Below are 20,983 nucleotides of genomic sequence, written 5' to 3'. Positions count from 1 at the left end.
AAGGCAGGCGCTTACCTGCCAGCCAGTGCCACTCGCACGTGTCCTGGGAGGCCACCGAGGCAAATCCGGGCACGGGGAGCAAGGGGGGGGGCTCGCCGGGGGGGTTGCAGAAAGGATATGGCCAGTCGATGAGCTTCTTGGCGTATTTCCTGACTATGTTCTCTTCCCCAAAGAGGAACAAGGATCTGTTGACGGTGAAGCAGTTCTGCCGGACGGGGATGGGGTTGTACAGAGCCATAGTCCGGGCTCGCTGCGCTTTGGTTTGCTTGAAGGCTCCCGGGGTCCCTCCCGCAGGGGCAGGAGCTCCTTGCCGGCTCCGGTTCTGCTCCGAGCCCCCATCTCCAGAGCCAAGCCTGCCGGCCACCGCCTCCCCGAAGCGAGCCATCCTGGAAGAAAACGCACAGGTGAGCCGAAGCCGCACGGCCAAGGCAGCGGGGGAGAAGAGGGAGGGAGGAGGTGGAGGGGTGGGGGGGCTGCGGGGCCCCCTCCTCCTCCTCCTCCTCCTCCTCTCCGGGTGATGCTCAGCTCCGGCGCTCCTCCAGCCCTCCCAGGGAGCCGAGACCCGCGTGGGGAGGGAGAGGCAGCGCCGGGCTCGGCACAGCGGGACCCCAAACTGGGGGGGGGACACAGCGGGGAGCCCCCGGGGCACGGCGGAGGCTGCGGCGCCCCGTCCCTAAGCAGCCCCCGCGCCTCCAGCCGTGATGCCAGGGGTTAAAAGCAGCCTCATCCTTCCCAGCACCCGAAGCAGCCCCTTCCCTGCCCCTCCTGGCGAGCCCTGCACCCCGAAGCCCTCCATCCAGCACAGCACCCGGCACAGCAGCGCAGGGGAGGCCGGGGGAACAGGTTGCAGCGCGGTCCAGCCTAGTTGGAGCCTCGCAGCCAACTTCTCCCCGCCGGCTCCATCTTCGGCAGCCCCCGGGAGCCCCCCGGCTGGCCCAGCTCGCCGGGCCTCGCAGCGGGGCCCGCAGCCGCCGCAGGGATGCCGGAGCCTTGGGCTGCCAGGGCACGAGCACGCAGGCACCGGCGGCTTCCCAGCAGGAGCCGGCCACCAAATCGAAGGCTCGCTCGCCGCGCCTCTGCAGCTCGGGGCTGGCTTTGCTTTAATGAAGTCGGCTGCAACACACGCACACACACACACACACCCCGCACGCACACACGCAGGCGGGCACGCACAACACGCGTGCACGCACGCCCGGCTCGCTCGCTCGCTCCATCCAGTGCATTCTTTTGGCAAGCACGGGAGCCGCTGCGAAAAGGGAAGGCAGCGGGCGAGGGGAGGGTCTGAAGGGAACAAAGGCGCCGGCGGAGCCCCCCCTGCAACAAGCGCTCGCCGGCTGCAGAGGGGTTTCCAGCGCCCGGGCGAGCGGCTGCTGGTGGAGACGGGGTTTTGGGGGTCCCTGCTTTCCCCCCTCTCTGTTTGCAGGTCGGGGTGGCGAGGGGCTCGCCCCAGCTCAGCCTGCACTGAGCTCCTCTCCAGGCACATGCACGGCCCCTGGGAAAGCTGGGGGCTCCCCCCGGGCTGCCCTGGTGCCTTCACAACCCTCCCCAAATACACCCCGTGCTGTTTTATTATTTTTTTTTGTACCCATGGGGGAGGCGCACAGGGGCTGTGGCTGCTCCCCCCCACCCCATCCTGCTGGGGCACGCAGCTACCGGGGTGGGGGACCCCACATCCACCCCACACCCAGGGCTCCCTCCTCACCACTCACACCTGCACATCCCCCAAGCGATGCTCACAGCATCGCCCATCCCTCCCCCCCCAAAAAATAAAATGAAATAAAAGCAGCCCTTAATCAGGCAATCAGCCCTCGTTAGCCCAGCTGGGTGAGGGCTGCACCCACCACGCAGCCCGACAGCACCTCGCCGCGGACATCCCCACCTCCAGGCACCACCCTGGGGTTGTCTTTTTGGTCCAAAAGAGGAGCATTTAGCTAAAAGGCCATGGGATTGCTGCGCCAGCACTCAGACAGAGCCCCCCGAGCCCACCAGCTCTCCGAAACACCCACCTGCCGTGCCTTGCACCCACACGAGCGGTGAGGGTGCTGCCAGGGGTCTGGTGAGGCCCCCCCAAGCTTTGCCACCACCACAAAATCACAGCAAGGAGCGGAGCACCCAGGGCAGCCCCCTCCCAAAAGGCAGGGGTTTCACCCTGCTGCTGCTGGGGGAGGCGCTGCCACCACCAACTCCTTACAGCCCCACTGATCCACCCCAAAACGCTGCCTTAACCAAACCTGGTACGATTTGGGGAGCGCTCCAGGGAGCGTTCCCTCTGCTGCCTCCCCACCACCGGTGTGCCATTAGGATCGTGCCACCTCTCAGCCCTTTAAGACGCCGTTAATTAAGCCCAGGGCTGTGCTGATTGCCCCAAGCAGATCCTCAGCCCTGCAGATCCCCCACCTGGGCTGACCCCTGCATCCCCAAACCTCCTCCTGCGCCACCAGGGCAGGTACCCAGAGGCTGAGGATGGAAAAGGTTGGATCCTGCAACCCTTCCCGGCTCAGAGGTGCCGTGACAGCCTCGCTGCTTCTCCTCTGCCCCCCCGTGAGCTCAGGCACCCCCTTACCTGGGCACCTCTGCCCCGGGCTGGGTTTGCTCTGCTCCCTGCTCTGCGCTGGCCGCTGCAGGATGACCCCGCTGGGAGCCTCTCTCCCTCTCCGCCGGTGCTAAAGGCTGGGATATTTATGAGCAAGCAGCTCCTTAAGCGAAGATTGAAGGCACAAAAAAAGAAGCCCTGGCTGTGCCAAGAGGCGCAGGCTCCGCTTCCCAGGATGTTTATTGCCATCCCCGGCTTGACCCTCACCCCGGCATCCGTGAGTCAGGGAGAAGCGTGCCTGATGCCTACATGATTCAACATGGCACGGAGCTTCGCAGCCAGCTCGGTGGCGGTGCTTTGCACTGATTTTTATTATTTATTATTATTATTATTGTTATTAATTTTCTCAATGAAGGAAATCCAAGAAGACAGGGCACCGGGGGAGGGTGCCCCCGGGAAGGAGCCTGGTTAAGACTTCCAGAGGGAGGCTAACTCCCCTCCCCACGAGATGGGGAGGTGAAACCCAAGCTTTTTTCCTCGATTTTCTGCCCCAGCAGCACACCGAGGGCTGGGGTCTCCAGCCCTCCCCCTCGCAGGGACCCCCCCCCATCCCCGGAGCCCCCCGGTGCTCGCAGCGCGGTGATGCCCCGAGCGGTGCTGCCCTGCCCGCTCCGGCACCGCCATCTAGCGGCTGCTGGCCTCGCCCTGCAGCCCTCCTGAGAGAAAAAAAATGCATAAAAAATTCAAATAAAAGCACTCCGTGCTCCCCCCGCAACCCCTCGCTCGCTCCTTGCCTTGCAGAGGGCAGCGGCACCCTTACGGCACAGCCCCCAGCTCATGGGGACCCCAGGGGACCCTGCCTGTCCCCCCCGTGTGCTGCCACCCAAAAATGGGGCAGAATGGTTAAATGCAGCCCCTGTTTGCTCGATGAACCCAAGTTCACACGTGAGACCCCTCATCTCGGGGTCAGGTCCCTCAGGCACCCAGGGCACGGCTCCGTTTCGGTGACCGCAGCTCCCGGCAGCTCTTATGGGCTGCACTTGGATTAGAAAGTGTCTTTTGGCATCACGATTCATTTTTTTTTTTTTTTTCCATTTTTTTAAGTAAGGCTTCAACCGTGCGGAAAAGGGGAAAAAAAAAATAGGCTGAAATGAGAATCGTCTACATCGCTCTGGCCCCATTTCAAATTGGGACCGGGTAGCTCTGACTCAGAGGCGTGTTTATAACCACGCAGGGCTGGAAGTTTTTTCCAGGAACAGATTCATTACCTGCAGGGCTAGGAGGAGATGTTTCTCCTGCTCCCCACCGGCACAGCTCCCCCACGGGCAGTGGGGCCGGGATGCTGGTGGAGAAGGGCCAGGTGGGTCTGGGGGGGTGGCATCCTGGGGACCCCCACAGCCCCTCGCTGGTGCCACGGCACAGCACGCCCTGCGCTCCAACACCACGTCCTCACCTTTCCCCAAGTGTTTCCCTAAAAGGATCCATCCCAGAGCAACTCCAGCCCCATTTTTAAAAAAAAAAACACCGCTCTGCAGCCGACAAGCAAAGCGCAACACGTCCCAAACCCACGGTGGGACCTTTTTTCGGGGAGCTCTGGGCAGAGCGTGGCTGAACGCCCACGCGTCTCCAGCCCTTCTCCTCCTCCCCTCTCCCCGCGCCTGCGCGCACGCACAGATGCTTCCCAGTGGCTGATCTGTTGTGACATCCACCTGTACAAGCAGAAGGGGAGACGTGCCGGAGGTGTCTCCGCGAGCCAGACGAGATGTCAGAACAGAGCTCAGGCGCGTGGATGCGCTGCTCCCTGTGCTCTCCCCAGCGCAGGCCGGGCTCGGAGCGTCCCATCCATCACAGCTGCTAGTGGAAGGATGCTGCGTGCACCGGGGGAGAGTCAGCAATTGTGAGCTGAATGAGTTGGAAGGGACCTAAGGACAGCCAAAAAGCCCACGGTCCTGAGCGTTTATAAGCCCCGAGGTGCTTTTGGTGCTTGGTCTCACCACCCAGCAAACTCTGCTCCAGGCACCCGCCCCACCACAGGCTGCCCACAGCTTCCAAAATGCCAAAACCAACCAGCACACATCACCAAAGAGCACAGGACTTGCTGGGGCTCAGCACAGGCTCGCCACAGGGACCGTTGTGGGACAAAACCTCTTCCCCGTGACCGCCGTGTGCCTTAGGCCAGCTCTCGTAGCTTTAGGCTGGGAGGCTTCGCAGCTCAGCTGAAGAGCCCTGTAATAATTACCCGTTAATAAATTGCCTGGAGTGCCCCGCTGCTTTATTTAGCCTGGCAAGTCGGGCTCTAATTGGCATTCGCAGCCACGTCCCGGCTGCTCCGGGCAGGCACGCAGCAATCCCAGCACCCAAACAGCTCCCTGCCTGCCTCCCGTCTGTACCAGCGAGTTCCCATCCCTGCTTCCAACCCCAAAACCCCTCCGTGTGGCTTCTCCCCTTGGCTAAGGAGCATCCCAGCTCAGCCACCAAGCCTTACGCGTGCACAGGACCCAGGAGACCAAGCTCAGAAGAGACGTCCCATGGCCATCTCCGTTCTTGACAGGGGAAAGCTTGTTGCTGGTGCAAAGGGTCCTTCAGGCATTGCTCCAACTCTGTGCTACCTGAAGCAGAGGAAATCCTTCCCATCCACAGCTGAGGTTGGCAGGGACCTCTGGGATCACCTGGACCAACAGCTCTGCGCAGGCAGGGACCCCCAGAGCAGGACACCTGGGGGGCTTTTGGAGGTCTCCAAGGAGACTCCCCAGGCTCTTTGGGCAGCCTGTGCCTTGTCACCCCCCCGGCACCCTTCCTCCACCAGCATCCTCTTGGCCCCCTTTACATCCGCCAAAGCCAGCAGACTTTCTCCTCAGATCTCCCCTCTGCCCCCAAAAGGATCCTCTTCCCAAGGAACATCCTCTTATCCCATCCTCCCCAAAGGCTCAAGTCAAACAACCACAGTGACCTCCTGAAAGTCCCCCCAGCGATAAAAAGAAAGCCAGACCAGAAAACCAAACCAGAAAACCACCATCCCCATCCCCGACGCAACGAAGCCAAGCTCACAGGCTCCGCTGTCTCAGGAGCGACCGTGCTCGCCTGCTAGCAAACGGGGTGGCTGCGGTGAAATTACGCTGTCAGGACCAGAGCCAGGAGAAGATGGAGCTGTGGAAATTCTCCGGCAAGCCTGAACTGGCGCTGAGCAGCTGATGCTCCAGGCAGCCACACGAGCACCAGCCCTGGCTTCCAGCCAGGGGAAGGAGATGCTGCTCGCACCTTCCCAAACCTGCGAAAGAGAAGGGGCCAGGGAGCAAAAACCTCTCTCCGAAAGCTCCTCGGCGCTGGGAGGTGCGAGAAGCGCCCCCCTCCCCGTGGCACCAGGTGGGCACCGAGCTGCAGCTCCTCTGCGAAGGCGAACGCCCTCGCTGAGCACACCTCATCGCCTTCCTGAGGTTCCTCCGCGGGGAAAAAGCCTACTGAAAACAAAATACAAATATTTAGGCTCGTTTCCACCCGAGCAAACGCGTAGAGGGGACAGCTGCGGTTTTAGCTGGTGTGGTACCATCTCACGAGGTGCAGTGGGGAAAAAAATCCAGCCCCTGGGAAATTCCTTGGGGTGTGGAGGCTCAGGATGCTATCGTGTGCTTTACACCAATTTTGCAGAGCTTTTTCCAGCTTGGCAGCGCTGTGCCCCAAGCTGCCAGGACAGCTGGGCCCTCCAGGCAAACCCTCCTGCAGCTGGGTGGCTCCACGGCGAGGATCAGCCCTGGAGCACCCACTTTTGGGTGCCTTTTGGGAAGGGCTGCAGCAGCCCCGCTGATCTCCAGCCCCAAATCTCCCCGTGCTGGGGACCAGCACAGCTTTCCCAGCTGAGGCTGTGCGCACACAGCCACACAGACAGCGGGGGGCTTTTGGAGACCTGCAGCCCTTCAGAGGGAGCCGAAGACGGACACAAGCCAGAAATTCCCCCATCGGTGGCGGTCAGGTGGAAGCGCAATTTCCATGGGAAAAACAGGCGAGGCTCTGCAGGGCTGCCTGCATCAGCTCCGACAGGGAATTCCTCCAGGGTGTGCCAGAAACCCAGGCTTGGAGGCGGCTCGGGAGGAAGGATGCTGCCGTTGCCAGGACACGGGCTGGAAGCGGGGTTCATTCGGGGTCAGAAACCAGCCTCAGTCTGCGCCCAGAGGAGTAAGAGGGAGAGGAGAAGGGGCAGGGGGTGAGGGATGGGCACCTCTGGGAGAGAGGTGTCACTTAGCCGCTGCCCGAGGCCAAAATCCCACAATGAATCCAGGCTCCCAGGCAATGAAACAGCACAGCCGTGGCTTTTCCCTGCATCGCTGCTCTTGCGGGGTAAAACAAGCAGGGAGAGCCAACCCAAAGCATCCTAAGGGCATCCTAAAGCAGGAGCATCACCGGTGAATAATTTATGGACAGATGAAGAGGGTGCTGGTCCCCAGCTCAGGGACATTCCCTGGGCAGCCCCGCTGTCCCCACAGAGGCGGTGGCAGGGATGCCCCACGCGCACCCGCACCCTCTCCATCACCGCCACCACTTAAACCCAGATGGTGCCACGTGCTGGGGAGCAGCAGCAGCGCACAGCAAGGGGGCCTTTTGTGTAGTGCAGCACCGAGGGAAAGAAAAAAATTAAAAAAAAAAAAAAAAAAAGGAAAAAAAAAGGAAAAAAAAAAAGTCGGCTTCATTTGTAGTCTGGGATGCAGCGCGCGCGCGTAACCAGCCAGATTGCCGAGTTGTAAAGAGATGCTGAGATCTGCTAGCAGCACCGCGCGCGTTTTCACAGCTTCTGCCACGTTCCTGCTTCCCCCAGGAGCAATGCACGAACCTGGAGCTGCTCCTGGCCACGCTCCCTGCACGGATGGCAGCGAGCAGCCGGTGCCTCCTGCCCTGCTGCTCCGCGCTGCAGCTCCCAGACGCGCCCCGGGGGACCTGCAGAGCCCTTGGCTGCAGCATTAGGGTCGGGGAACTGTTCCCAAAAGCAGGGCACGGTTTGTGTCCCTCCCCAGCCACACAAGCCAAACTCCATAAATAAATGTGCCCCGCGGATTTACGCCGTGCAAGGTGGCTCCTGACCTCTGCTGACTGAGCTCGAGGCTTTCCTTGGGGACACCATAAAGGTTCGCCTCCCACCGAGCCATGACCCCATGCACACTCGAGCAGCACATGGTGGGCTGTGCTTTCTGCTCTCTGCCTCCGTTTCCCCATGAAAATATAGGAACAAGAGCGTTGTGCCTCTCCTGTTGTTCCTTCTTACGAAGAGGAAAGCACACTGCGCTACTTCTCCACTGCCAAAAGGCAACAGTGGCAAGGTTTTGGTAGGAACACCCCCCCCTCCAAGCTATTTTCCAGGTGCTGAACCTGAAGCTTGTGCCCAGCAGAGCTTTCCAAACACTAAATCTCAGCCAAAACTCATCCTTACAACCAAAACGGGAGGTAAGGAAAATCATTTGACGCTTTTCTCCCCCACGTGCTACCCACCTAGTCTGAGAGGGCCCTGGGCACCAGGGCACATACCCACGGGTGGGTCGGGGATCCCACCAGCTCCAGGGCTTCTCCAAAACCTAAGGGACCTTCCCAGCCTGGGGAACCACCCGATTAAAGAAGGACAGGTTGGGCTGGCAGCCCCCTGCATGTCCCCATGGCATTAAACAAAAAAAACAACACCAGACCTCATGTCGGAGCCACTGCTCAATGGAGGGGCCGGCGAGGGCGCACCCCGTGCCCAAGGGCTCCAGGTCAGCTCCCCGCCACCCTGCAGGGCTGCAGGCAGCTAATTAGCGAGCAGCCCTTGCAGCAGCTCACTCCTTAACGAGGCCAGCCCTCTCCTTCCTGCCTGCCCATGATTTATTCATCCGGCAGCCCTGGTGGGGTGTGGAGGATAACGAGGCAGCAGGCGCTCGCCGAGCCCATGTGTCACCTTCTTGGGCTGTCCCCAGGCTCGGACACGCCGGTGCCCAGCCAAAAATAGCATTGGCCACAAGAGAAGGCACAGCTGGCTGGGAACAGCCTTGATTTTATCACAAAACCTGGCAGTGGCAGAGCAGGATATTGGGCAGCAGCTCATCCCTGGCTGTTTTTTTGCTGAGCAGACACAGACGGGGAACACCCCTGCAATTAAACGCGGGGTCGCAGCACGTGGCTGCAGCCCGGCTCCTGCAGCAGATGCTGGGCAAGGGAGCGTGACCCCAGGCTCGGTGCTGTGAGAAACACCCAGCTCCAAGGCAAACCACGGGAGGGAGTTAATTAAAGGAAAGTAATGAGTAAAAAAAGCTGGAGCAGGCGCTAGCTCTGCCCAGCACTTTGATCCTTGTCTCCCAGGCTCGTTAACATCCCCGGCTGGCTCTGAGTCAAGGCCACTCGGCCACCTCTCAGGACGAAGTGCAAGCCCTCTTGCAGCGGGGCTCAAGCCACAGCAAAAGCAGAAGGCGATGACCCCAAACTCATTCCGAGGGGAGCTCCGTCCCACCAGGACCCGGCACGCACAGGGGACCTGGCCTGGCCACCTGCTGGGTGGCAGAGCCACTGCAGCACCAGGGGGAGGTGGGGATGGAGATATCCCAGCCCAAAGCTCACAGCAGGGACCTCAGCAGCCACCCAGGTCCCGTTTGGTTGAATTGCATCAGATTTCAGAGATTTAGGACATCCAAGACAACTTTCCCCAGGCTCTCCACCTAGGGAGCCCCTCACCCGCCGAGGCTCCCTCGCACCGTTCCCATCAGATGCACCCACCAAGAGACACCCCCAGCCAACAACTACCACAAGGAGCACCACGTTATCCCTCCCCATCTCTCCCACACACCCCACAAACTCCCAAAAACCCATCCTGGACACGCTGCAGGTCGAGCACCTCCATGCTGACCGCCCCACGGTGCTGACACCGCTGCGCCCGCTGCCCCCTGCCCACCCTTTTGGCCCCGTCCCCTACTTACTCCCACTCCTTCCTCCGTGCCTGCGGCGTGCTCTGCATCTTGTGCGCCTCGTGCGCCTTGATGATGTCCCTCTGCTCGATCAGCCCGCCCCGACGGCGCTTGATGACGTCCGGGCTGACGGGGACGTAGTGCCCCAGGTCCAGGGCGCTGCCACCGTCGCCGTCAGCATCGCGGGGCTGGTAGAGGGCGTCGAAGCTGGCGGCGCGCGACACCAGCGCCTCGGCCAGGCTCTGGGGCTCCAGCAGGTTGCAGGACTGGGTGCTCTGCATCAGGCCGAGCCGGTGCTTGCGCCACGTCTCCTCCTCGGGCAGGGCCAGGACGTAGCGGGGGGGGGCGGCCAGCTCAGCCCCCCTGCCCGGGGCGCTGACGGAGCACGCGCCGAGTCCGAGCATCCTCGGGGCCGATGCAGCTCATCACTCTGGGGGGGCACAAGAGAGGGTTTTGACTCTTTGGCTCTTTATTCCCTCCCAGAGCAGCCCTACAAGTCCCGTTTCTCCTGGGGGAGAGCACGGCAGGGACCCCCAGGCTGGGCTCGGACCCCCCCTTCACCACTGCTTTCCGTACAATGGGAACGCTTTGGCTTGCAATGAGGAGAGGCTGGCTGCTCCCAGTGAAAACCATAGCCAGAGATCCCTATAAACAGAGATCCTTCACTCCACTACTTTGTTTGCCCATGTGACTTTATTTATTTTTACTTTTTAAGTGCATTCATTAATTTCTTTTAAATTCAGTCCTGGATACCCTCGCAATTCAGCATTTTCCCAGCCCTTCTCCTGACCACACTTTGTTCACTCTCACTCCTAGTCCGGCCGCTCTGGTTTATCACAACCACCCTGCAGCCCCATTTCTTTCCAGAGCATCTATTTGGGCAGGGGCTGTTTGCATTGAGCAGGGCTGCAGCAGAGCCCAGAGGCCAGGATCCGTCCCCAAAAAAGACGGGACAGGGGCGCAGGCCACGGTGCTCCCCTAATCCATGCGCACGAGAAGCTCCAGGGCCACGTTTTGTGACTTTTGGCTGCTCCCAAGGCTCGGAGGCAAGCGAAAAGATCAAGCGGAGCCATCAAACTGAAACGCCGAGGAAGTTGGAGGAAATAAATAGAAATAATTAGCTCTGCCTTCGCCTTGCAAACAGGGCTCACGCTGCCAGGAGAACAAGGCACGTTCCCTCCGGAGCGCTGACGAGCAGCGGAGGGAGGATGCCAGAACATTTTGTTAAGGCGAGGAGCTGATGAGGCTGCGCGCTAACGAGGACGCCGAGCATCTGCAGCACGGCAGCCCCTGCTCCAGCCCTCGGTCCTCCTGCTTACCCCTGAACCAAACCGGCTTTATTTTTACCCAAAATCTGAGTTAGTGGGGAAAAAAAATGCATTTCTTCACCCAGCTTCTGCTGTTTCATCCCGAGCCTGGCCCCACACAAACTCAAAACCAGTGCAAGCCAACACGCAGCCGGCTCCAAAAACACAGATGCCCACCAGGATCCAGCCACAAATGGGTTAAAATTGGACAAAACAACCCAAAGAAACTCTCGCTGCCCCCAGCATCCCCCCAAAAAGCCCTGTGAAGGTGTCCTGCAGCAGGGGTGAACCGGCCGCGGTCCCACCACCGAGACGGGCCCAGGGGAAAATTAGTTAATGACAGCTGATAATTAACAAAGCGAAAGGCAGCGGCGTGGGTAGGGAGATTATTAGCACTGCTCGGGGGAGCCGTGTGTCGGGCTCCGATAATCAGTTCCCTGGGAGATTTGGGGAGGGAGGAGAACCAGAAAGGAGCCGGCTCGCCCGGGGATCGGCCGCCCGGGTGCTTTTGTGCTCGGTGAACAACGGGCACTCGTGGCGGCTGGCACAGGGCCGTGCGTCTCACGGCGTGAACCAGTTAGCAGAAAACCAAGCTGAGAGCAGAATTTGGCAGAAAAAAGCAGTGATCTGGGGGTTTTGCTCCTTGCCCCTGAAATAGGGAAGCCTTTGAGGGACACGCACCGAGCCGGTGAGCCCGAGCTGTGATGCCAACAGGGTGCCCCATCCTCGGGAGATGACCACGTGCTGCCAGCTCACTCGACCCGTTTATTGGAGGTTTCGCCCCAAAATGCTCACCCAGGCCGCGGGAGCAGCAGGGCAGCTCTCCCGACACGCTTCTTCTCCCCTCGGTGGCTGATTAAAGACCACAGAGCCGCGGCCAGCTCCCAGCCGAGCTGCACGGGCACGTTCCTTTTTGGGGTTTCTCTGCCTGCCTGTTTACATTGCGGTGGCAGCAACCGAGCCTCCAGCCAAGTAACTCCCTGTTACCAGAATAACCCCGCTCGGCTCACAAGGAGCTCCGAAAGCTCTTTGCAACTCTTATCTGAGCAATCCTCCCCGAATTTAAGCAGCAAACGCTCGGTGCTGTGCAGCCCCACGGGGCTGAGCTGCCCTCCAGGCTGTCATTTCTGGGGGGACACAGCACCCTGGGGGCACAAACCTGCCCGCCAGCACTCCAACAAACCGTGGGGGATGCGGAGACCCCTTCCAGTGACAGCCCTCAGCCGGTGATAGGAACAGCCCCCGGCGGTGTCCTGCTGGGAAGGACAAAAGCTGCCAGAGCCCGGCTGTTGTCCAGCAGCCCAGCATCCTTCCCTTGGGGCCCAGCATCCTTCCCTTGGGGTTTGGGAGGTGCTGAGAGCAGGGGGCAGCTCTGCTTCGATGGCAACACGTCCCCCTGTGAGTGTCCGTCCTGCCTGCTGAATAAATAGGGGAACAGAGGGGGGGAGAAGCAGGCAGGAGCACCCAGGAGCTGCTCCAAGAGCACCCCGGGCTTACCCCGAGCTGCCTGTACAGGGGAGAGCACACAGATGGATACAAAACAGAGCAGCACAAGACCTTGGAGTGAGAGAGAGGCCTTTTCCAGACAGCCTTTTGTCTGGGAAACAGCCTTTGTTCCCTGCAACCTGCCATGCCCCCACGTCCCCATGCTGAGCATCGCCCGGCCTCCCCGGGACAGCCCGGAGAGCTGTCCAAGTGACTCTACAGCAACCCCACTATTATCAATATAATAACACCTCGAGGACAAGGCTGGGAGAGATGCTGGCTGCCAGGGGACACGGGGACAGCGAGGTGTCAGAGCACGGGAGGGGGAAGCTGAGGAGGCATGTGATGATTTGTGAGCAGCGCCTGAAGCCGGCGGCGCCCGGGGCGTTGTGCGCACCCAGCCAGGGATCGCGCCCCGAGGAGCTCCCTTCCCAAAGAAGGGCACAGCCAAGGCTCCTCAGGATCATTTCCAGCTGCAAGCGCCGGGCCAGCCTCCAGGAACACAGCCCTGCCCCGCGGGGCACGCCGCCCTCCTTGCAAGGAGATTTAACTCAAAAAAAAAAAAAAAAAAAGAAAAAAAAGATGCGAGGTCACTGCTGCACCACCTGCTGCGCACAGCACGGGGCAGGTGGGTGATGCTGCGGGGCTGGGCGTGCAAACCAGCCCCGAGCAGCACCTCCACACCACCCCCTGCTGCCCCCGAGGATGGTGTGGGGTTAAGGGCACGGCTGCTGTGACCAGCAGGCATCACCCCAGCATACCCCAAATCCCCCCGACGCTCACCCCGCGGGAGGCTCCGGGCGAGCATCTCCAAGCTGCTGGGGCCGATCCTGCCCCGCAGGGACAGGGGACGTGGTGCTGCCCGGCCTGGCGATGCAGGGCAGCTCATTTCAGGGCTAACAAACGTCCCCAAAAGGTACCCAGCTCCGCGCTGCTCTCATCCCGAAGGCGACCGATGAAACCGCCAAGGTGGAGAGGAGCAGGAGCTGCCAGCGTGAGCCCGGGCGCGTTGGAAGTTGCTGTGCAACAGGGAGAGGAAACGCACTGGAAAATAAATAGAGCGGTCTCCCAGAAACGCCGCTGGCAGGGAGCTGCTCTCTCCCGGAGCACCTGGACCCGCGGCGGCGGCACCAGCGTGGCTGATGCCACAGGTCCCTGCGAGTCACGGGAAGGGCTGAAAGCAAACTGAGGGGAAAGCACGGAGCCAGGAGGAGCCTTCGTGCTCCGGCTGCTCCAGCAGGGCCTGGTGTCCCCCCACCACCACCAAACTTCACCAGGAAAATAACAGCGGGCTGTTTCACCTGGCGAAGCCGGGGAGAAGCAGCCCTCGCTCCCTGCGGCGCCTTCGCCAGGGTGACTCACAGCCCCCAGCGTGTGTCACCGCGTAACAGACCCGCCAAGGCGGTGACAGCGCCGAGCAAACAGCACGCCCGTGGCACCGGGAGTCACAGCACCCCTGAGAGGTTAAAACAATGGGATGCTGCGGAGGTGAGCCACGGGAGGCTTTGTTCCCTGACTTTCCGCCTTCTCGCGCGCAGATGCTCACTGAAAAGGTCTTGTTGTTTGTGCAAAAATAAAAATACAGAAGGCTCTTGCACGGGTTGCACGGCGGAGAAGCAAAGGGGATGGGGAATGAGTCTGCCCTGCCATGCCAAAGGCTTGCAGAAGAAAACCTATATGCATATATGCAGACTTATATGGACACAAACACATACACACACCCCATACACCACGAGGTCCTCACCCACCACGAGCCCCAGGACCAGGCAGAGCAGAGCAGGGGACATCACACCGCATGGGGTTCCCCTTCATCAGCAACCCCAACGAGCCCTTTTGGGGTCAAATCCCTGCATTTCCATCATGCTCCCTTCTCCCCCAAATATTTATTTTTTCCCTGAAAGCTCACCCAGCCCCACCAGCCTGCGAGCTCTGCTTTTCCCCTTCTTTTATCAGTTCCCTACAGTGGCTGGCATGGAGCTGCTGATACCTCTCTCGCCTCTTTTCTTCTGCTCTTTATTTGCGGCGTTATTTTCTAGCTGCTTTTTCATCCCTCTGCAGCCCGGCACTTGGAATAATTTACACCTGTGTAAGCGCCTTGAGGGGGAGCAATTTGTAGGACACCGACACCTGCGTGGTGCAAACGAGCCCCAAAATAGGGCTGAGACGGGTTTGGGGGGCACAGGCACAGCCAGAAACAGCGCCTGGGTGCAGCCTCCGACCTCCACATCACCAGCAGCCCCCACCTGGGAGGATGTAGAAGGGGAAAGTGATGCACCTCTTGTTTTTTTTGCATCATTGGTTTAATAATTTAATCATTTTCTCTGTGCTCTGTCAGGAGCAGCTCTGCCCTGCCCTGAGATGGGAATTTTTCTTCCACCACCCTGGTGCCCGTCCCATCCCGTGCCGTGGTACCCACCGGCATCGCTTGCTCACTTTTGGCACCTCGGCAGCAGGAGATGCTGTTTCCAACAACCTCAATTCGCCCCTCTCCTCTTGCCCTCCCGCTCCTTCCTAAATAGTTCATGAGCATTGATTTTCCCCATGCCACTCGTGCTGGCTCCCAGCAGGCTTCGGCAGCACTGCGGCCTCGGGAGCGCTGCCTGTGCGTAGCCAGGGCCCCCCCAGGGCCAGTAATTGGGCAACTTCTTCCCGTGGTGCCTTGGCTCCTCGGCCCCAAGCCACAGAGCTCCCAGACCCACCGGATGGTGATGGTTTTACCCAACCTACGCCTTGGCTATGAGATGTCGAGGGGCAGCGATCTCCTGTGTCAGATTTATGCAGGTTTCTACAAAGCGGGAGGGATCCAAGACTTCACGCTTCCTAGCCAGCCTTCCACCTCCTTCCCTGCTCTCCCCTGGGGGGGCAGACCCCAAAATTCATCCCTCCAGGAGGACAGTGACACATCCTCCCTTCCGCAGCTGGATCCAATGCAGTCCCTTTACGTTTTGGGTTTAAATCAGGTTGTTCTCTGGCCACATACCACCAACAAAACCTCTCACGAGGGCTCCTGCTTTTCCTTGCAAGCTCTCCTCTGATGTCTGTCAGTCTGTCTGGGGTGGTACCAAGCACCCATCGTGCTAGTGTAGGATCCCCACCCGGGAACACGAGCCCTGAGCCACCCCAGGGCACCCAGCACGGACCCCACCGCCAGGCAGCAGGGGCACCCGTGCCGAGCCGCCCCTCTGCGCCCACGCTCGCAGATGATTTCCACCACGTTTTGCACCCAAAAATAAAAAATAAAAAAAAATAAAATCCCCAGAAATTTAGCACCGGAGCTTGTTAACATAAGCAAATCCAAAAAAAAAAAAAAAAAAAAAAAAAAAAAGGGAAAAAAATTGTCAGCCCTACTGCAAAGAAATTTCCAAGCAGTCAGCATCTTCGCTGTGCGGGGGCGCAGCGCCGCGCATCGCACCCAGCCACCGAGGGGTTTCCAGACAGGAGGCAGCACAGCCTCGGCACCGAAGTTGCCACTCCAAGAGAAGCTTTTAGGAGGCAGGAACGCCCCCCCCAAAACTGCCAGGCTCTTCCCAGGCACCTCCAGCCTCCACCCGAAGCGTAAAACACCCGTGCCCAAGAGCAAGACGTGCCCCGGCGCATCTGGAGCGTGGAGAGCGGGGCACGACGGCGCGATGGGCCAGGACCCCAAAGCACAGCCTGATCCCCAATGAGGGTTTAAGCGAGGATATTGCACACCGCAGCCCCCGGGGAGCTTTGCCATGGGAAGAAGCCGAGGGGGACGCAGAGCAGCCCCGAACCCCCCCGTGCCGAGGACCGCAGCCTGCTGGAAGCGGCTAACGCGGCGCCTTCACTCCAGGCTTGCTCCTTCCATATGCCAGCGAAAAATCAAGTCCAAAAGCAGAGCAGCAGCGATAGATCTCTACGGCTACCATAGCGAGGAAAAAGCCCGTGGTACAGAGAGCCGCGTGCCGTCTCCCAGAAACTCCCCGCGCTGCAAATGCCAAATTATTAAGTCAAGAGGAAGAAGGGGGGAAAAAAAATAAACCCTCTCCATAACAGATTGCGATTGTGTTTCCTCTCAAAAGAACAACACTATCCACATTCCCTCTGCTTTCCTGTGTAGCCCTCGCTCTGGCAGCTCGTTGTTTAGGAGCTGGGGAGGAACACCTGCACCCATGGGTGCCCCCTCGGCTGCAGCCGAGGTGACTCAGGTGAGGTGACTCAGCCCCCACCGCAACAGGTCCCTTCCTGCCCGCCTTCCTCTCGTTGTCGGGTCCCAAAGTTTCAGAAAGCAGAGACAGAGCTAAAAATGGGAATATAAGGAGCAACAATATTTTGCAGCTCTTTTTTTTTTTTCTAAATCACAAATTGTGATTTATTTTTTAAAAACATTTCTGTAAGCTGATGGGATACTTACATCGCCTTGGCTGGGGGAAAGGTGGCACGCTTAGAAAATGATGTTTCTCTTTGTAAATGATATCTCCAGGAGATAGAGAGCACAAGGCAGGGTGCTCATGGTCCCTGGTGAAGGATGTTCACGTTTTCTACGAGGAATTCAGCACCACCTGGAGCAGAGCCACCAAACCCCAGCGCTTACCCTGTATCTCCAGGAGCCACGCTGCCCTTATTTGCCCAATCTGCTCCCCTCTAACACCAAAAAGGCCCTGAATTACTGAGGGAGCTGATGAATAGCACACCAAAACAACACTATAAGCTGCTCTCACGTCTGCCCACCACGATTTTGTTTAGCTCCCAACCCCTCGCTCTGACACCACCCCGCTGCTGCGGGGGGGGCAGCCACAGGACGAGCCTTTATTAATAAAATCCATTTTTGATCTGATGGAGCATTTTCAGCCTTTCTTCTATCGTCTTGCCCCAGTTCTCCTGGTGAAATACCTCGAGGACGAGAGGCAGTGCAGGGCTGGTGCCAGGGAAGCCGCCTCTGCCCCCCGCTCACCTCCCGGCACCGGCCGAGCATCGCAGCCGATGGGAGCAGGAGGAAAGAGATATCGCAGGCGGGAGACTTCCAAAATTAAAAAACAGAGAGAAGGGCCTTCGGGGAAGGAGCCTAGATAATTAAAGCATTAATTCAGATCTCGGCGCCTGCTCGGAGCGAGTCGCCCAGGAGCCTGCAGGATGGAGAGCCCCGGCCTGCCAGCACCTCGCCTCGCGCACCCGGGGGCCGCACCCAAGGGTCCCCAGCAGCACAGCCAGGGGGTGGCGGGGGCTGAGCCGAGCCCCAGCTGCCTTCCATTCGAGGGGACGGCGGTGACAAGATCAAGCTCCCCGGGAGCGGGGAGAAAGCCAGCTAGCTGGAATAACAAGCAGGAAGCAGGTGACAGCTCCGAGGTTAATCAACCCTCCCAGCAGCGCTGGCAGCTCCCTGCACGAGCAAAACAAAGTGACTACAACAAAGTCACGACAGGCACAGGCAAGCCGAGCGAGGGTGGCTCGCTGAGCATCCCCGCTCCGTGCCCAGCACCAACCTGATGGGAGAGCAGCATCTCCCCAAAGACCCTACGCAAGGCTCAGGTTTGCACGTTGCCATCAGGGTAAGGGCAAAAATCCCACAGCAGAGGGAGAAAATCCGCCCGGCCAGGCCGTTAATAAGCACGCACGTGTTGCCTACCGGGGCTGCAAGGAGCAGAGCCAGGCACGGGGCAGAGGAGCCCTGCTGAGAGGAGAGAAAAAGCACCAGAGCCAGAAGTCGCTGGGAAAAGAAAAAAAAAAAAAAAGCTCTGAAAGAAGGGAAGAAGGCATTTGGAGCAGGTGGAAAGTGTCTGCTCCAACCCAGCAGACACACTTCGTTTCGGTTTTGCTTTTTATGTCACATCCACCAGAAGAAAAAAAAAAAAAAAAAAAAAACACACCACCGGGTTTGAAAAAGCAGCTCCCAAGCCCCAAATCCTGGAAGCGTTTGCCTCCCTGCTCCAGCAGGCAGCACAAAATTTCAGTGCTCTCCAAGCTCCTGCCCTCTCCTCCCTCTTCCTCTTGAATTCGCCTGGTGCAGACCAGCCTTGCTCCATAGAAACATTTCGGTATCAACCAAACCAGTTGCTTTGGGGCTGGGGAACTCGCCGTGCTGTGCCACCAAGCCTCGCCGTGGCGGCACGTTGGTTCCCCGTGGGCTCCGTGCACTGCAGAGCTGCACCCCCAGGAGAATCTTTCCCCCTCTCCTCGCTCAGCTCGGTGCCCAGGCACTCGGAGAGCATCCCTGCTCCCCACCGCATTGCTCAGGCATCGGATGCAACAGCTGAACATCCAGCAAGGAGCAGGGGAAGGGCGAGAGGCACGAAGGGCTCTGTAAATCCACGCACGGAGGGGGAAAGCCAGGCGAGCGGGGGCTCAGCAGAGGATGCTGGCGGCCGCCACGTAGCAGCGCCCGGCGAGACGCCAGCCCCGGCCCCCAGGGACCTGGCACCCTGGGAAAACCTGCCCAGCGTCTGCGTCTTGCAAACCTGGGCTCTAAAAATATCCGGCGGTGCAAGTGACACATTTCGAGCAGAGCCGGCGAGCGGCAGCCCACAGAACCAGACTCGCTTAGCATCAGCGGAGATGTGTTTTGTAAACAGATTTTTTTTTTTTATTATTTATTTTTTTTAAGGTTGCTTAGTAAGGCGCTGATCAACCAGCAGAAGCATTCCTCTGATGTGGCAGAAATGAAGTGGGGGGGAACCCGGCGAGAGGAAAAATTCCTGCGTTGAACCGGGTGAGAGGAAAACCTCAGTGGCTGGTCCCGATTCCCACCATTTCCCCATGCCCCAGCCCCAAAAACGGGGCTTATAGCCCCAAATATCATACCTACAGCCCCAAAAATGGCACTTGGAGGAGGTGGAGGAGCAACAGTGGCTGTGTGGACCCCGCTGGCACCGGGTGCCCCCTCCCCAAGCCCCCCAGCAGGGCGCGATGCACGGGGGCCGGGATGACTGGCAGAGCGCAGAGCAGGGGAAGAGTCACCCAAACTGTTGCTCAGTTAATGACGGTAATTAGCCGCTGGCTTGAGCGACTCCCATTAGTTACAGCCCGATTTCCTCCGCGCACGCGACCGCAATTAAAAACTCACCGGCCGGCCAAGTTGGAAGCGGCCCCCCCGGCCCGCCCGCGGGGCTCATCGGGGACGCACGCGGACGAGGTGCGCGCTCCCTCCGGAGACGCGGATTAATTAGCCCTAAGCGGGGCTCCTCTCCCAGCCCCGCTCGGAAAAAGCCTCGGCGGCGGTGGCACGGAGCAGATGCCGCGTGGCTCGAAGGGGAGAGGCTGGCTTCGGGGCTTGGCTCCGTGCCCCGAGCGCAAAATGGAGCTGGGGTTTCTCTCTGGAGCCGTGCCCGCGCCGAGACGCAGACGTCTGGCCGAAGCGGAGAGCTTCACAAAAATAATGTTGTCGGCGGCCCCTACGAGCTGCTGGCAGGGGGATGCTGCTGCTGCTGCTGCTCGGCGCTGCCCAGCCCTGCCCACGCCTCCGGGCTGGTTTGGGGTTTATTTATAGGCACCAGCCCTCCGAGGGTTGCGGGAGACGGAGCTCACAGCCGCGGGGCTGCCCCGATCGCGCAAATCCAGGCGTTGATTGCACCTGCAAGGGGGGGGTCTCCACGGCAGCGTATGGGCATGCTGACAGCAGCTCTCCGTGCTGGCGAGGAGGGGAGCATCCCTTCTGAGCCGACAGCTAACGCCGGAGCCAGACAGGGCTGCAAGAGGGTCCCCTTGGCCTTGCCGTGTCGTTTTTGGGGATCGCTCCCCAGCAAGGCAGCCCCTCACCCTGCAGGTGCCACGGCTTATTTTGGAGGGGAAACACAGCACAGTTCATGCCGGGGACCTCTGACCCAGCCCATCCAAGCAGGGCCAGGCCGATGCCAGACACAGCAGAGAGGGAGAACCCCTCCAAAACACCCCAAATCTCATCCCCCCGACCGCCGGGCCGGTTTCTCAGCCTGACAGAGCACTCGTCAGCCTCTCCCCAGGCGCGAGGCCCCGCAGCCATGACTAATGGCCTGTTTTGACATCCCCCAGACACTCCAGCGCTTCCTTGCAGCCACGGGGAGCAGGAAGGAAGGAGGGAACACGGCAGCGGGGGGCGGCAGTGGCAGCGAGGGGCAGGAAGGGGTTTCGCGGGAGCAACAGGCGCCGAGAAGAAAAGCAGCACGGGAGGGATGCGGGAAGCGGCACCGGGAAGCCCATGCGGGGAGGTTCATTAAAAAGCACCCTCCTCGTGTCAGCACAGCCGCCTCCGGTGCCGGGGGGGCACAGCAGAGACACGGCCCCAGCCCTTGGCAGGGCAGCAAAGAGCATCCCAGCCACCAGCCGGGCTGCAGCCATCTGCCACCAGCAGCACCGCGGAGAGGAGCAGCCGAACCCCGGGGGTATGGCTTGCCTTTTTTTTTTTTTTTTTCTCCTCCTTTTTTCCTCCTGACAGCTCTTGCTTCCCTTGCTCAGCTGGCCCCGCTGCACCCCGGTGGGATGGGGAGAGGGGAGAGCACCGGGATGCGGCTCCAGATCTCCACCAAGGTTTCGCAGTCAGAGCGGAGCGGCCCTGCAAAGCTGCCCCAAAACGTGCCCTGGTCTCACAGCACACAGCCAGGCCTACCCCAGCCGAACAAGAGGAGAATCCTCGAGCACTAAAACATCACCCCAGTGTCCTGCCACCCCCCTGGGGCCACCAGCATCCCCAGCCTGACCATGGCATACAGGAAACCAGCAGAAGCCCAGCTGCTGCCACCAGGGCGCCACTCACAGAAGTCCCCCGGGGTCACCGTGGGCAAGGAGCCCGATGCCAACAGTAGTGGTGCTGG

General features: G+C 60.0%; 1 protein-coding gene across 17 annotated transcripts in view; it reads right to left on the bottom strand.

Annotated features, from left to right (window-relative positions):
* CACNA1E (calcium voltage-gated channel subunit alpha1 E) overlaps positions 1-20,983 on the bottom strand; it is an 88,753-nt gene that overhangs the window by 65,643 nt on the left and 2,127 nt on the right. For all 17 annotated transcript variants that reach the window (XM_068690098.1, XM_068690096.1, XM_068690097.1 and 14 more), the window contains exons 2-3: positions 9,460-9,877; positions 121-386 (exon numbers count right to left, since the gene is read on the bottom strand). In XM_068690098.1, the coding sequence (XP_068546199.1) occupies positions 121-386; positions 9,460-9,851 (658 nt within the window). In that variant the 5' untranslated portion in view covers positions 9,852-9,877. The remainder of the gene's footprint in view (positions 1-120; positions 387-9,459; positions 9,878-20,983) is intronic.

The sequence above is a fragment of the Anas acuta genome, chromosome 8 (assembly GCF_963932015.1).
Source record: "Anas acuta chromosome 8, bAnaAcu1.1, whole genome shotgun sequence".
In the NCBI taxonomy this organism is placed as follows: Eukaryota; Metazoa; Chordata; class Aves; order Anseriformes; family Anatidae; genus Anas; species Anas acuta.
This window is presented reverse-complemented; position numbering and strand designations above follow the sequence as displayed.